The 17,212-nt window shown below is 45.8% G+C and overlaps 1 protein-coding gene across 1 annotated transcript; it reads left to right on the top strand.

The window, feature by feature from the left end:
- The first annotated feature begins 325 nt into the window (after positions 1 to 325).
- On the top strand, positions 326 to 17,017 carry LOC308235724 (beta-1,4-galactosyltransferase 3-like). Its single transcript, XM_080644770.1, is given in 8 exon segments — positions 326 to 381; positions 5,399 to 5,679; positions 6,436 to 6,479; positions 6,483 to 6,668; positions 8,083 to 8,270; positions 8,788 to 8,910; positions 9,088 to 9,189; positions 16,933 to 17,017. Coding segments are annotated over 8 exon segments (978 nt in total). The 5' UTR covers positions 326 to 370; the 3' UTR covers positions 16,976 to 17,017.
- The last annotated feature ends 195 nt before the right edge of the window (positions 17,018 to 17,212 follow it).

Here is a 17,212-nt window from a genome sequence, read left to right on the forward strand (position 1 = left end):
CTGAATCCTGTGTTCCGTTGCGCGCTGCGTACTGTGCAGTTTATTCCAAAGATGGAGAGGATGTTTTTCAGATTTCATGCTTTCTTGGGAGTATGATAGAGTTTGCGGTTGGGGAGGCTTCCGGGTGGGGGAGAAATGGGTGGGTTGCGACAGGGAGAGGTAGCGCTTGCGCTGGACAGGTTCCGAGGGGATTTAGGGTGCGCACCCACGCGGGGTGGCAGTTGGGTGCGTGCGGGGAGCGGATAGGGTCCGGTTTACGGTTCTCGAGCTGCGGGATCGGGACATGGATCGGGTTAGCCGTTATGCGCAGGTGTGGTCCGTAACCAATGCGCACGCCTTCTGCCTGGTGGCGTTGAAGGCAGAGCTCGGGATGGAGGACAGGTGAGACCCGTGAAACGGAGGGTTCCCAGGGGCACAAGCCCCCAAAACCAAAAAAACAACAACGGAGGACCTCCCCAGATCCAAGCCCCATCTCCTGTGTGTTATTGTCTGAGTTCCTCTTGTGTCTAACCCAGTGAGGTCCTTGATTGGGAAGATTGAGAGTGACTGATGATGGGGGGGCATCTGTTGTAAAGGGTTAAACCTTGGTCATTAGACTCATTCATTTGTTAATCATTTCCTGAGGCTTCCTTAGTGCCAGGCCCGTCTTGTGAGACACGGCTGTATCCGGAATGGCTGGGGAGATAGGGGTGATAAAGCTCAGGGGTTATAAGTGCTGCGAACAAGGACTTGGGGGTGCGGGGGAGGGGCGGGGGAGGTGGAGGAACAGCACTGAATGAGCAGTCCGCCTGTGCCAGACACTGCTTAGCACTTCCCACGCACCATCTCCAATTCCTCAGCTGTAAAGTGGGATGACAATAATAGTACCTACTCAATGAGTTAACAGGGAAAGTTACTGTGTATTGACCAAACGGTAAGCTTTCATTATCTTCATCTCATTTAATTCTCATAATCAGGGAAGGAAGTGCCGGCAGCCAGGGGGAAGGAAGGCCCATTCTTGCACGAATGGGCTTGGGTGGTGGAAACGAGGAGTCAGGCCTCCTTTTCTGGGCCTGGCGTTGCCATTCAGTATGTTGCCCACTGGCCACACATGACTAATGGGTATTTGAACTGCAGCTAGTCTGAACTGAACTGTAATGTAAATGCAGAATATGTACCAGATGAGAAGGTTTTATGTGAGAAAAGAATGTAAAATCCCTCACTAGTTTTATCTTGATTGCATGTTGAAACGATAATATTATTTATGTATTGGGTTAGTGTCACATTAAAATGAATTGTGCCTGTTTATTTTTACTTTATAAATTAGGCCAATAGAAAATTTAAAATTACATCCATGATATATTTGACCCTGCTCTAGACCACAGTCTCAGCAAATAGTAATGTCACCCTGCCACACTCCCCAGGACAAGGAACTATACCTGACACGCTTCATTTGTGTACTTCTGATCCAATAAATGAACTTTCCCATTAGCCTCTGTTTTATGATTTAGGAAATTATTAAAATAGTTTTTCATAAATCATAAAACTAGTTAGAACATAAGGGTTCTGTGTGGGTGTGGGTAGGATTTTATTATACTTACTAGAGGCCCAGTGCACAAAGATTCGTGCAAGAATTGGCCTTCCTTCCCCCTGGCTGCTGGCACCTCCTTTGCTCCGGCTGGAGCCGCCTTTCCACCTTCCCATGCTGCCTAGAGGCCCAGAGTGGCTGGGGTGGTGCACAACACCTCCGTTGTCGCCATGGTGACGACACAAGCGTCCCACCCCCGCCCCAGGCTGCTCAGCGTCTGCATATGCAAATTAACCTTCCATCTTTGTTGGGTTAATTTACATAATCCTGATTGGCTGGTGGGCATCACGAAGGTACAGTCAATTTGCATCTTACTCTTTTATTAGTGTAGATTTCACCTTTTAACAGTGAAAGAGTCTCCCCTATTTTTTTTTTTGAGGAGGTAACAAGAATCCTTATGCTTCCATACGTAATCACATTATTATGCTACCAAATTATTTTTAAAAATTATTGTTCATAATTAAACATTCACCATCAAAAGCCTGAAATATAGCAGCACCATCTTAAATCATAATCCTTGTTATTGAGATAGGAATTACAAAGTGAGGAGTAACAAAATCATCTGTTGAAATCTACAAAACTCAGGCTCAAAAATGCCTCTGTCATGTTTCCTGTGGAGTCAGAAAGGTCATCGTTACCAGGAGACAAAACATGCTTTCCATCACAGCAGGCTTTCCTGTCCCAACGCCAGCCCAATCCCTCTCCAACTCCTGCAGATGGCCAGTGTGGCATGACTCAGGCCATCTCCATACCTGTACCATTCGTTCACTGCTGGGAAATAGAAATTAGTATGAGCTCTGGTCTTTTCAGCCCTGCAAACACATCCACAAATTACTGCTGGGCCAACTTTTACCAGGATATTTCAAAGACCGGTCTTGGTCCCCCAAATGACAGCACCAAATCCACCTGAAGTTCTTTAGATGTTCTTGACAATCGTCTTCTCTGTACGAACAAGGTGCATTTCCACCATATCTGTTAGGGTCTAGTTCCTTCTCATTTTGCTTAAAGGAGGTGTCTGGATCCAGAAGTGCCACTCACATGCCTGGGTGACGTTCTCTGAAGCAACTCTCCTTTGTAAACTGCCTCTCTAGCTGGAAAGCTTGAGAAATTCTACCAGCAGGAAGTTCCTCCATATGCCTGTTTCATAACAGAGAATTTGCTACTAAAATTGGATTGTGGTTTCCTCAATGCTCCAAGCTTTAAGGATTTTCTATCCCTGATCACATTCTGTCCTGCCCCACATTTGAGATTGGATCCTGAGCCTGCTTCTCCAATGAGATACTTTTCTAATTCATCTAAAAATATACTCGCTGATTTCATGACAGGGACACCATCCTGCATGTAACTTTTTAGTGCTTTTGTAAGCTTCTTGACACATTGATTTATATTCTTCACCTTTGGCTTCAGAATGACCACTGCGACCAGCATGGACCAGTGCAAATTCTGCTCACTTCTGTCCATGGGACCCATTTACTTCCAGCTTAAGGGCATCCCCTGATATGAGCCTGGAAGGCAGGACTTCTGAACCCAACCCACTTGCTGCAATCTTTCCCAAGATTGCCAGCTGTCACTGTAAACACAGCACTTTCTCTCCAAGCGTAAATCAAAACAGGACTCATCATCCATCAGAAGGAGCCTATGAAGCCCAGGAAAAGATCCCAGGATTCAGTCTTCAGCTACAGCCACAGGAAAACCTTCAGTCCCCATGAATCAGTCCTTGTCTTTAATGGATCTTTGGAAGAGCAGGAATTCAGAACTCTCCCTGGTCCTTCAGAAGCAATGCTGACATTACCTCCTGCCTCAAGGCCAGATTTATTTGCAGAGAGAGGGGAGGGGTAGGGGGGAGAGGCGAAAGGAGAAGTGAATAGGTAAAGACAGTTCACTCTCCATTTGCAAAGAACATCACATTGCCTGTAGAGCAGCTTTCAACTTCAGCACTGTTGACATCCTTTGGTTTGGTTGGGTGTGGGTGGGGCTGTCGTATACACTGTAGGATGTTCAACAGCATCCCTGGCCTCTACCCAGCACGTGCCAGCAACACCTCCTTACACACATACACACCTATTCTGACAATAAAAAATGTCTAGACATTGCCAGATGTCCTGGGGTGGGAGTGGGCGGTAAAATTTTTCCCCATTGAGAACCACCGTCCTAGAGCCATCTTTTAAATATGTGGGTCAGCTCGTATCACTTTAAGGGTCCCTCACTGTGACTTGGAAGACTGTTCCTGGTCTAGCTCTATGGCCACTGTGACCTCTGTTCTTACTACTCTTTCCAATATTCCCTCCCTTCCCACCTCAGGGCCTTTGCTGTGTTCCCTCTGCCAGGAACACTTCCCACAGCTGCCTCCTCCTTGTCCTCCAGGACTCGGTGTAAATGTTACCTTCTCAACCGTCCTAGCAGAAATAGCTACCCCCACCCATCATTTTACTCGCTACTCCTTTTCCTCCTCTACCCTTTTCGTTTATACGTTTTTATCACTATCTGAAATGATCTATTTTCTTGTCGTTTCCACCAGAAAGTAGGTTTCATGGAGGCAGAGATTTTTGTTGATTTTGTTTCTGGTTGTTTCCTTGGTTCACACCATAATGCCTGGATGCTTAGTAACTATAGATGGGTAAATAAGTGAGTGCTCAACTTTTTTTATGGGTGATGGTGGGGACCCACAGATGGGTCATGCCCAAGGACTACCCTCTCAGGGTTCCCATGATGGTGAGGGAGAGAAACTGGACACATATCATTCCAGTTCTGGTGACCAGAGCTATGGCAGCAGAGATACCAGGGACCAGGACAGCCCAGAGTGTAGATGAGAATAAAGGACTTAGACAAGACAAGGAGCATTTGTGATGGCTCTTGAAGGATGAGTAGGAGTCTGTCAGGTGGAGAAGAGATCTATCTGCATTCATTCATTCATTCATTCATTCCTCCATCCATCCAATCATTCATCATCCATTTCCTGGGGCCTCCTTTGCTGGGAAATGCTGAGTCAATCCTGAACCTGCTCTCCTCAAGTCCCTAGTCTGATGGGGGAGGTTGACATGGGAAGTCACAATCCACAATGATCAGAGTGGGTTGAAGGGAATACTGAGGCTATGGAAGCCCCTAGGGGCAACTTGGAGCTTGTGGCATGGAAGGGAAGGGCACCCAGAATGAGCAGGAGTAGGGCTGGTCCCTTCTATGCAAAATGCTGGAGATAGCTCTAGCAGGTTTGGCCCAGTGGGTAGAGTGTCGGCCTGTGGACTGAAGAGGCCTGGGTTTGATTCCAGTCAAGGGCACAGGCCTGGGTTGCAGGCTGGATCCCCAGTAGGGGACGTGCAGGAGGCAGCTGATCAATGATTCTCCCTCATTATTGATGTTTCTATCTCTCTCCCCCTCTCCCTTCTCTCTGAAATCAATAAAAACATATTTAAAAAATGCTGGAGATAAGAGAGAACCTGGACCATTCCTGAATTTGTGACACACCCTGACATAACCACGTTGCATGTCTTGGCATGATGAGCCCGATCCAGCAATAAGCCTCATTTTATAGACAAGGACATCAAGTGTTAGGGAGGTTGAGTTGCCCGACCAAGGGAGCAGTCCAGCTGGCATCGCATCCAGTGTGACCAAAGTGTTGAACCAGGCTGATAAGACGAGGCTGCAGACGTTCACAAGACAGGTTTTCCGCACAGATGACGTGGCCTTGGGAAGTGTCTCACTCTGGTCTCCCCTCTGTGGAGTGTGGAAAGCCCGCCAGGGAAGGATGGCTGCAGGAGACTGGGACTGAGACCCATGGTGCAAAAGTGAGGGGTTTGCAAAATGGGAGGAATGACCTTCTGCTTTCTTTCCCAGAGTGGAACAGCAGAGAGTGCTCCTGTTATTACTTCTGGGCTTACAACTGCTGATGATGGGGGCATTGCTCTGCCGAAACCACCACCGCCATGGCTTCACCTCCTCCTTGCACTTCCTCACACGAGACAAGCCGGAGGTGGGAGAAGAGCTGCCCTTTGTGGTCCAGGTCTCCTCTCCAGGAATCCCTCAGCAGGATGTGTACTCAAACATCAGCCAGATCCACCATGTGGACATCAGAAGGGAGGATTTGCCCAACTGCCCCATTGTCTCGCCCTACATCAGTAAGCTTGTGGGAGGCCTCCTCTGCCCCCAACCCCACTTCGGGATTTGGGGAGCTGGCAAGGAATTGCTAAAGGGGGGTCAGCACCTGGAAGCAGACGCTGTGGGCCTGGTAGCTGCGGGTGATGGGGAGAGAGTTGGTTATCTGTTAGTGAATCATAAGGAATCGCCCCAAAACTTAGTGTCTTTAAATATTCATTGACTCTCAAAGTTTATGTGGGTCAGGAGTATTGGGAAGGGCTCAGCTGAGCAGTGGTCCTATTTTTTTTTTTTTTTTATTAATCCTCACCTGAGAGATATTTTTTCCATTGCTTTTTTAGAGTGTGTGGAAAGGAGGAAGGGAGAGAGAGAGAGAGAGAGATATTTATATGAGAGAGACACTTTGATTAATTGCCCCTGCACGCACCCTGACTGGGATTAGGGATCAAACCTATGATCCAGGTACATGCCCTCGACTGGAAATTGAACCTATGACCCTTCGGTGTGTGGGCCAATGCTCTAAACACTAAGGAACTCTGACCAGGGCCACATGGCCTTCTTATAAGGACACCAGTCATTGGCTTCAGGGCCAAACCTAATCCAGTATAAACACATTTTAACCAATTATGTCTGTGAGGATCCTATTTCCAAATAAGGTCACATTCTGAAGTTCTGGGTGGATAGGAATTTGGGGGTAGGGAACGATTCAACCCAGTAAAACTGGGGTGTGGGGTTTCTGGGGTAGGTTCCTGATAATCTCTAGCCTCTCCCTCTCTTAGGTGGCCCCTTGAAGACGATGATCCCAGAGAACTTGACAATGGAGTAGGTGGTGGAAAAGAACCCACTGGTGGAGCTGGGAGGCCAATACCAGCCACCCAACTGCTGGACATGGCACCACACAGCAATAGTGGTACCCTACTATGGGCAAGCCCAACACCTGCACCTGCTCTTCTACCTGCACCCCTTCCTTCAGCGCCAGCAACTGCATTATGCCATCTATGTGGTGAATCAGGTGTGGCAGGAATGGGGAGGGTCAAGGGCAAGAGCGCAGAGGACTTTTAGCATGAGTTTGAACAATCAGAGCTGAAGCTGTCACTGTGAGCTGAGAGTGTCTGGGTCAGAGAATATCTGGGGGACTGGATTTATGAGTACAGATCTTGAACTGGGGGCAATCAGAGCCAAGGACTATAGGTTTGGTCTTAACTAGTTGAGTTTGGGATCAGCTTGAATGGCTACCTGTGGGAAAGGCTCCATTTCATGAAGTTGAGACCTCTCTGAGACCAGGGCTGGCCAGATTGGGCAATAAAGATAAGGGGTAAATTAAAGGGGTTTGGAATCAGGTAGATGCTTATTTGAATCCTGGTCTTGTCCATTACTACATGTGTTATCTGATTGAGGGACCACGTGTTTGTCTGTCCATGTATCCATCCATCCATCCATCCATCCATCCATCCATCCATCCCACTGTTACCAGAATAACTATGTATAATAAACTTGGGGAACTTACCATCTGTGCCATGGTTTTCTCCCCATGAGACAAAAATGATAATAACACCTACATTATTGGGTTGTGGGAAAAATTGATCAACATAGTGAATGTATAGCAGTGAGGCCAATGCCTGGCACATAGTAGGCACTCAATAAATGATATGATGATGATGACAATGATGATGATGATGGTGATTTTGATGATGGTAATGATTGTTTTGATGGTGATGATTCTGGTAATTATGGTGATAAGATGCTGTTGCTAACAGTGGTGACGATGATGGTGAAGTAATAGTGATAATTGTGTTCATGGTGATGATGGTGGTGATGGTGATGATGATGGTGATGCTAATAGTGATGATGGAGGTAATGTGATTATGTTGATGGTGTTTGAGGTAATGAAGATAGTGGTAATGATGATGAGCATGTTGATGATGGACATGATGATAATAAGTGATGATGTAACAATTAAGGTGGCAGTGATAAAGAAGAAGATGATGATGGAGGAAGAAGAGGAGGAGGAGAGGCAAACCCTGTCATGGTTCCTGGGCATCAGACCCAGTCATTGTTTGGTCAGAACAGAAAGAGACCCAGGTGATCCCTGATCACTCCTAACCTCTGCCTCCCTCAGATGACCTCTTGAGGTGATGATCCTTGAGAACCTTGAAGATGGCTGAGGAGGGAGAGCTGAGAGGCTGAAGTTACTGACTCTGCCTAGGATGGTAGGGGATGAGGATCCAAGAAAAGTTTCCCAGGGGAGGTAACCTTTACATTGTACTTTTCTGAACAAGTGTGGGTTTTCCAGCTCCACAGTGGGAATAAGAAGGGGTTCCAGGTAGGAGAACAGGACTTGAAAAGGTGAGAAGGATGGGCCTGGAAGGTGAGAGAACACTACTGCCTGCTGGTGAGGACTGCACTGAGCATCTCTGTCCACCCAGGTGAACAACACCGCCTTCAATCGGGGCAAGCTTCGCAATGTGGGGTTCTGGGAGGCCATGCAAGAAGAGGACTGGGACTGCGTCTTCTTCCACGATGTGAACCTACTCCCAGAGGACAACCGCAACCTCTACATCTGTGACATCTTCCCTGCCCATGTGTCTGTGGCCATCGACAAGTTCAACTACAAGTAGGTGGAGGGAGGGGGACTGTTGGCCAGGCCCTGCTCTTCCCTAAATCTTGCCCTGTTCATATGTATGATCCAGACCCTGATCCCTGGGGTTGAGGCAGGGAGGGGACGTGGGGCTTGAGCAAAGACCTCATAGACAGTGAAGAATCTTCGTCTTGGATATGGATGCCAAGTGGGGATGGAATTGGTTATTAATAAGAGAGTCAGGATGCGCTTAATAAAGTGGTAGGTAAACAGGTTTTTAACTGAGGTCAAAGGATGGGAATGAATGATAGGAGGGGCCAACTAGGGGTCAGGAAGGGGGCCATCATTGGGGTCACAAGATGGGCTTGTCAGATGATTCAGGGAGTGGATATGCTAGAGTCAACTGAGGGGCTATGGATCGGGGGAGAGGTTATCATGGGGGTGAGTGGAAAAGGGCTAACCCAGACATTAACCTTGGAGATCCTGGCCAGGAAAGGATCAGGGCCTATTACCTGAACTTCTTTGTGTTTCCAACTCTCCCTGCCATCTCTAGGCTGCCCTACCGAGGCTGCCTGGGAGGGGTGTTTGCCCTGCGTCCAGCTCACTTCCTGAAGATAAATGGCTTTCCCAACACGTACTGGGGCTGGGATCGTGAGGACAAAGACATCGCTGCCAGGTGGGGGGCTGCTCTAGGGAGCCTAGCACAGGGCTGCAGGTTCCTCCATGGCGTGGAAACTACAGGCTGCCCTAGACTGAGGGGGACATGGGCCACCCTGGCCTGAGAGGCTGCGCTGTGGCATGGGGATCCTATCAGAGGAGACGGGCATGTAGCCTCTGCCCTCTTCCCTCTAAGGCTGGAACTAAGCGGGATGCTCCTCTCACGACCCCATCTACTCTTTGGCCGCTACCACATGCTGGAGGGGCTGGACACCAGCCATGAGCAGAGTCCCAAGAGGTGAGTCAGGGTTGGAATGGGGTGGCCGGTTCTGGGTCATCCCTGAGCCTTGGGCTCACATGGCTGTTGCTCCCCCCAGTCCTGGCCGAGATCCAATGCAGGTGGCAACAAGATGGGGCACTCACTGGGCTACACACTGCTCTCCAAGGAGCTGCAGCCTCTCTACACCAACCTCACTGTGGACATCACCGTCCCAGCCCCAGGAGCCCCAGTGCCAAGTTGATGGTTATCTGGAGGCTGGAACAGAATCCCTAAGATGGGCTGCAGGGAAGCCCTCTGATCTGCCTCACCTGGTTTCTTATTAAAGGAGAGTTTATTTTACTCGATTCTTCTGACATTTCTACTCCTCCATCCATCCATTGTCCCACTCAGATTCACCAAGCACTGGTTCTCCCCATGCAGTTCCAAGTGCTTAACACGCACACACGCACACACGCACACACAATATACTTCTCATGCAAACTCATGGGGTCAGCACTATTATAATCTTCCTCTTGAAAACCAGGACTAATGAATTAAATGACTTGGCCAGTTGATGTAGAATCAAATACAGGAACTTGGCTCCTGGGCCTGTTCACCTAAAGATGATGCTATTCTGCTTTCTGTAGTGAAAAAAAAGGGGGGGGCAGGGAAGAATTAATAGAAAAAATGTGAGGATGGTTGGATAAATTATAGCATGTCCACATGATAGAATACCATGCAGATATTGAATAGCTATATTGTGTGAAAAGAACAAGTACACGTGTATGGTATGATTTGGTATTTATAAAAAAGGAAAGAGTTCCTAATAGGTGTATGATTATGAGCATACTAATGGGTGTATGTGGATAACAAATGTTGGCAAACTTCTTCTGTAAAGGGCCAGAGAGTATATATTTTGGGCTTGTAGATAACATAGTCTTTAACACAATTAACTCTGCCACTGGAGCACAAAAGCAGCCACAGACAATAAACAAGTGAATATGAATGTGTTCCAATAAAACTTTATTTAAAAAAACAGATGGCAAAGCAGATTTAGCTGATGGCCAGCTTGCTGACTTCTGATGTGTATGATTAGGAGCCTGTATAAAAATATGAAACAGTTCATAACCAGTTCATACACTGGTTATCTGAGAGGCTCATCACAGATGGTAGAGGTGGAAAGAAAAAGGGAGGGTAGAGCCAAGCTAATCATGAACAAAGAGAAAGACTACACTATGAAGACCATTATACAAATGTATGCATTTACCAAAAATGTACATTCATGTGTCTATATAATTATTGACTGTGCAATCTCATGATATAATTATCAATAGGGAATAAATTTAATAAACAACTACATTACACTCTTTAGAAGAGTATATAACCTATCCACACCATTGTTATGCAGTGGATTCTTTGTATTGACCTGATTGTATAAATATACATACATACATAAATATACATACAGACATACCATCATATATAATATTGTCCCGTTACCATTCAGTTTGCTGGCACTTTAAAAATGTTGATATCTCACATTAAACAGGGTTATAATTAATATGATTTCCCACAAACTTTCCTATAAATAATCTGCTAACAATCTTTTATCCCTTTTTATAGAAATACTTTTCTCAATATATTAGCCAGGACTTCTTCCCCACAGGTACTAGTATTTTATAATCCTTAACAAGGATAGTACAAATATGGACAATTCCACTTATTCTTAAAAGTTCTTTTCTGAGTAATTCCCAAACACAAAATAATGTGTAACTTTGTGACATGCAATGCATTCCTATAGAATTGAAGCACAAATTCTATAATGTGAAATTAAATCTGACTCAAGATTATTTTTCTTCAAGAAATTTGGAGTTTGTTTCATTTCTGTATACATGAAGTATTGATTTTTAGGTGAAGGCTTTCACAGAATTAACTGCTTTTTTAAGATTTGTCTTTGGAATGAGTTGTTTGGTGTTTATTAAAATTTGATCTGTTGCTGAAGGCCTTCCCACATTCCTAACATACATAGGGTCTCTCTCCTGTGTGAATTTGTTGATGCACTTTGAGTTGTGGTTTCTTATTGAAGGATTTCCCACAGTCACAGCATTCATAAGATTTCTCTCCAATATGAGTTCTCTGATGTGTAATCAACTCTGATTTCTGGATGAAAGCATTCCAACATATGTAGCAGGCAAAATTTCTCTCTCTCGTGTGAGTCATCTGATGTTTATGGAAATTTGACCTCCCATTGAAAGCCTTCCCACATTCAGTGCATACATAGGATTTCTCTCTGGTGTGAATTCGCTGATGCTCTTTAAACTGTGACTTGGAAGTGAAGGCTTTCCCACACTCACTGCATTTGTAAGGCTTCTCTCCAGTGTGAATTCTCTGATGCATGCTGAGTATTGACTTCTGGTTGAAGGCTTTTCCACATTCAATGCATACGTGGTGTCTTTCTTCAGTATAAATTTTCTGGTGTATATTGAGGTGTGACTTTTGGGTGAAGGTTTTTCCACAGTCACTAAATTCATAAGGCTTCACCCCAGTATGAATTCGATGATGTATATCGAGTTGTGACTTGAAAATGAAGGATTTCCCACAGTTGTGGCACTGATTAGGTTTCTCTCCTGTGTGACTTCTCTGATACACAATTAGATGTGCCTTATGGATGAAGGCCTGCCCACATTCAATACACACATAGAACTTCTCCCCTGAATGTATTCTCTGATGCAAGCTGAGCGTTGACTTCTGGGTGAATGCCTTCCCACATTCACTGCATGCATACTGTCGCTCACCAGTATGAATTTTCTAATGTATAATGAGGGTCGAATTCTGGGAGAAGCCTTCACCACATTCACTGCATTTGTAGAGTTTTTCTCTAGTATGAGTTCGCTGATGTTTGAAGAGAGATAGCATCTGGAAAAATTCTTTTTTGCACTCATGGCATTTATGGGGCTTCTTTCTAATGTGAGTTTTCCAGTGTATAATCAACTCTGACCTCTGAACGAAGACTTTTCCACATTCCTTACATATATAAGGTATGTTTCCTGGGTGATCTGTCAGATATTCACCAAATTTTGGTTGTGAGGTAAAGGCTTTTCCACATTTGCTGCATTCTTGTAGGTTTTCTACACTGTGAAATCTCTGTTGCTTGAAGAGGTATGACTTCTGGGTGAAGTCCCTCCGACATTCAGTACATCTATCTGGTTTCTCCCAAGTATGAATTTGAGATTGTGCGAGTGACTGTTTATGACCGAGGACTTTAGTACATTGATCACCTTTGCAGAAGTTCTCTCCTGATTGGGGCAGGCAGCCCCTCCCCACTGGTTCATGAATTCGGTATTGTGTGTTCAGCACCCCAAGTCAAGTCTCCTTCCATCACCATTTATCTCCCTCCCATACCCTCTTCTGCCTTCCCCCACCCTATAATCATTATTTTACCCATTGTGTGGATAAGGAACCTGAGACTGAATGCTGTTACATAATTTGCCTTAAGGTCACTCAGCCTGCAAAGAGACTCAATCCTGTGACTGCCTCATTCTAAATTTCACAAAGTTGCCACTGTCCAGAGTGGTCCCCTACAAGGACAGGGTCCTCAAAAACATCCTTTCTGATCTCCAGAAACCCCCAAAGAGTAGACCATAGGACTACCAGAAGGCAAGATGCCTCCCAGCCACTGACAGTCCTGAAATCATTACTACCTTGATTGCCAATAAATATGTCCCACAGAGTGTGGTTTCCACAGGACCTGAAATAACTCCCAACGCAGGATTCCAAATAACACCTCCCAATAGGAAACCAGCACCCATCTGCTCAGCTGCCAATCACTGACCCTTACCTGTCCACAGGCACAGCAAGGAGAAACCAACACTGACCCTACCATCCATCCCTGAAGGACCCCAACACTCACTGCCAGAAAACAATGCAGTCGACTGGTTCCCATATGCTACCCTTAGCACCCCACTTTACCCATTTCATACCCAATCACTGCCCCCAGCTGAGTGTGTCACAGTGTGACCCTCAAAATCCTCCAATCCCAGAGGCTCCTGCTCCCCATCAATCACTGCCTCCTTCAGTGCCCCAGGCGGCGGATCACTTCCCCAAATGTCCCCAGTAACATGGACTTAAGGCCCCTTAAGACGCGCCTCAAATGAACAAGTTTCATGGGACAATATAAAGTCTGATCATTAAAGTACACTTGGAATTTAAGTTACAAAAAAAAAAAAATACTTATATCCATACAGAAAGTACACAAGGAATGAAAATTAACGAGCCAATCTTCCAACTTCATTTTGAAACCCTCTCTTACCGCACAGTGCCCATCACTAAGATCCCCATCACTTATTCCACGGATCCCCCCTCATCACTTACTTCGCAGACCCGACATCAGTCCTTCCACAGACCCCAACCGCTCGTCCCACAACCCCCATATCACTCTCACCAAGCTGATTTCACCGCCCTAACCCCACAGAATCCCCACTGCTAACCTTCCACAGCACCTCGGTGTCCCTTAAGCAACCGACGGTTAGACGCCGTTGATCACGTGAGCAAAAATGTCCTAGTGAGCTTGCGCTCACAGTTCACCCCAAACCGGAAGTGGGTGAACTGTGAACCGGAAGTGGGTGAATGTGCGCAGGCTCACTAGCCCGTTTGAAGCCACAGCCTGCCAATGGTCATCATGGCGAATTACAGTCTTATCTCTATCCTGCGGTTCATTTTCTTTCTGGGACTGTCAGGCGAACGACATGGCCACGCCCATTAGGATTATGACACTGGAGGCCGCCATTTTCAAAGAACTTTCATTCTGTACAGTCCAAGTCTTGGGGTAGTCCTCCCAGTTGGCAGGAGACCTATTAAAAACCGGGATATGTTTATTTCTAGGAGAAACTGGCATTGTATATTTTGAAAAAATACCTTTCCTCTGTATTGTCACACTGATGTAAGGCTCCGCTCTCAGAATCCAGGAATCCTGCCCCTCCTTCCCTCCCACCACTCTGCACAGAGAAGCTAATGGAGACATGTTGGGAGCCCAATGGGTGTTGAGGTTGTCAGAACTCCCCTCCATCACTAGATTCCATTGGAGGCAGCTGGGGTTTGAAGCCAGATGTTCACGTTTCGGCAAGTTAGTTAACCAATCTGTACTTCAATTTTCTGTTTCATAAGGTTGTGAGGATTGAATAATTAAACAAATGATCACATGCAAAATGTTTAAACAGCTCTAGTTGGTTTTGCTCAGTGGTTAGAGCGTCACCCTTGGACTGAAAGGTCTCTGGTTGGATTCCCATCATGGTCATGAACCTCGGTTGCAGACTTGATCCCGCACACCAACTTGGGGTGCCTGCGGGAAGCAACCAATCAATGTGTCTCAGATCAATGTTTCTCTCTGTGTGTGTCTCTTCCCCCTCCCTTCCATTCTAAAAATCAATGGAAAAAATATCCTCGGCGAATATATATATATATATATATATATATATATATATATATAATGCTGTTACATAATTAGAATGAGCTGTTACATGAGAAAAATAAGATTTATTCTATTTCACATATTCAACAAGTATTTGTTAGGATTCTATGATGTACTCAGGAAAAAAAATTTACTTGAGGTCAATGTTTGCAAAAGTTTTCAACATTTCCCCTCCAAAACCATTAGTAAATGCTTTGACATTCAGTTTGTTCTCTTTTGAATCATCATGTCATCATTCTTGTTGATTTTGTTATAGTAATGGTTCTAACTCTTCTGGATCCTTCCAAATACATGGTTTTGGCATGTTTTTCAAACATCAGTTTCCATCCTTGATCTCATGAAACCTTGCATCTCCTGAGAAATGTGCAACTTTACCTCTTATTCCTTTGCACTGTGTTCACATTGTATTGCAGGAGGTTTCCATCATTGGACATAGGGACTGACCAAGATTGATATTTGTAATATTGTGATTTATAAGAAATGTAATACAAAATATTTAGTCCTCATCCCTGTTCCTGGCAGAGGTCCCCAAATCCTTGGAATTTCCAAAGCGATGAAAGCTATAAACGTGTCTTTCTTTAAAGTTGATGAAGTGACTTTGGGAAAGCACCTAAGGATGGGGGCTGGTAGCCTGGGGAATGAACTATGTGATTAGGGGGTTGGAACTTTCAGTCCCACACCACCTCTCCCCCAACTCTGAGAGGTGAGCAGCTGGAGGTTAATCAGTTGACAATGGCAGTGATGCAATCAATCATGCCTATGTAATGAAGCCTCTGTAAAAAACCCAAAGGACAGGGTTTGGTAGCTTTCAGGCTGGTGAACATGGGAAGATTTGGGAGCGTGGTGCACCTGATTGGAAAGAGCATGGAAGCCCTGTGCCCTTTCCCCATACCTTGCCCTATGCATCTCTTTCATCGGGCTGTTTCTGAGTCTTACCATATTCCCTGGCTCCGGAAGCTCATATAATCAGAAGGGAACTTGTGGCTTCATGTAACACAAGCCAGATGGTTTTCAGTGAGGCAGCTTAGCAGGCCCAGAGTCTACTGGGTCAAGGGAGGTAGGATAAGGAAGGGACCTGTCATGGTCTCAATGGATGGAGTCTCGGAGGATGAGGAGCTGGATGATGTGTGAAAAGGCTGAATCTTTGGGACCTGCTGCAAGAGCTCATGTGACTATAAAATCTGAGAAAGAAGAGGTCTAAGGAGGAGGCTGAGGAGGGGTTTGGGGTAGTGAGAGCAGCAGATGGTAAGGCTATCTTGGTCCTCTCTGGGAGAGGAAAACCACACCACAAAGGCAGAGCTTGTGGGGAAACCCAAGGAGGGTGTGTGTGTGAGGCAGGCTCCTTTTTGAACCTATGGATGAAAAGGGGGCCACGTACTAAACCTGACAAGCTCAGGGGAGGCCTGCGTGGCAGCCTTACAAACTCAGAGACCTAAAGTAACCACATAGGATGGTCTGAAATGAAAACTTCTTAACTAAAAGCGAGTCATGGTGGGTAGTCATGTCCTAGGCAGATATCTTCCTTGACAAAGGTTGATCTTTACCTTACGTAAGTTTGTCTATTGTCTTTTTTGCATCTGCAATAACAGACCTTTGGAATGTCAGAGTAATCCCCCTTTTTCCAGACCCCTCAGAGCACATTCTCTTACTAGAGCAGGAGACCATGAAACCCTCATTGTTATCTTGTTGCCCCAATACCATCTCCATGTGCTGTAAATGTTAATGGTTAACTGTTCTGTACCCACCAATGCAAAGGAAGTATTTGTCTCTTCATTTTATTCTAGTCTCCATCCAATCTCAGAGAATTCCCCACTTTGCTTTCTCCCACCTTCCTAGTTTACCACCAATGAATTTCGTGTAACCCTTTTTTGTGCCTCCTCCTTTGATGGTAACATATAAACCACAAAACTGCCATTCTCTGGAGCATTTTCTCAATCCGTTGAGCATTTGCTTCCTGGCAGTTATCATCAGTTTGGCTCAAATAAACTCATAAAAATTCTTACAGGTTAGGACGTTTCCTTCACGACCCTCCAAACTCTGATTGGTTGAATATTGGCCTTTGTTTGTTTTTTTTTTTAAAATATATTTTATTGATATTTTACAGTGAGGAAGGGAGAGGGATAGAGAGCTAGAAACATCGATGAGAGAGAAACATCGATCAGCTGCCTCCTGCACACCTCCCACTGGGGATGTGCCCGCAACCAAGGTACATGCCCTTGACCGGAATCAAACCTGGGACCCTTCAGTCCGCAGGCCGACGCTCTATCCACTGAGCCAAACCGGTTTTGGCTTGAATATTGGCCTTTGTTTTGAAGCATGGGGCACATGAACCTTCGGCCTGTGACAAGAGGAGTGTAGGAGCTTTGGCCAATGCTTCACAAGGCTTCCTACGTGCCCAGACCTGAGCATGGGACGGGAGGATTTGGTCCCAGGTGAGTGCCCTGCATGGTGGGAAAATTACCTGAATGCCTGGCTTCCCCCGAGGGAAGGTGGAGAAGGGTCTCCAGGAGGAGGTGTCTGTGTGGGGAAGTGAAAGCAACAGAGCTCCCTTGTGAAGTATCTCTGGGGTGAATTAGGCTTAACCTTCACTTCCCC

This window comes from Plecotus auritus, assembly GCF_963455305.1.
Source record: "Plecotus auritus genome assembly, chromosome: 10".
Classification (NCBI taxonomy): domain Eukaryota; kingdom Metazoa; phylum Chordata; class Mammalia; order Chiroptera; family Vespertilionidae; genus Plecotus; species Plecotus auritus.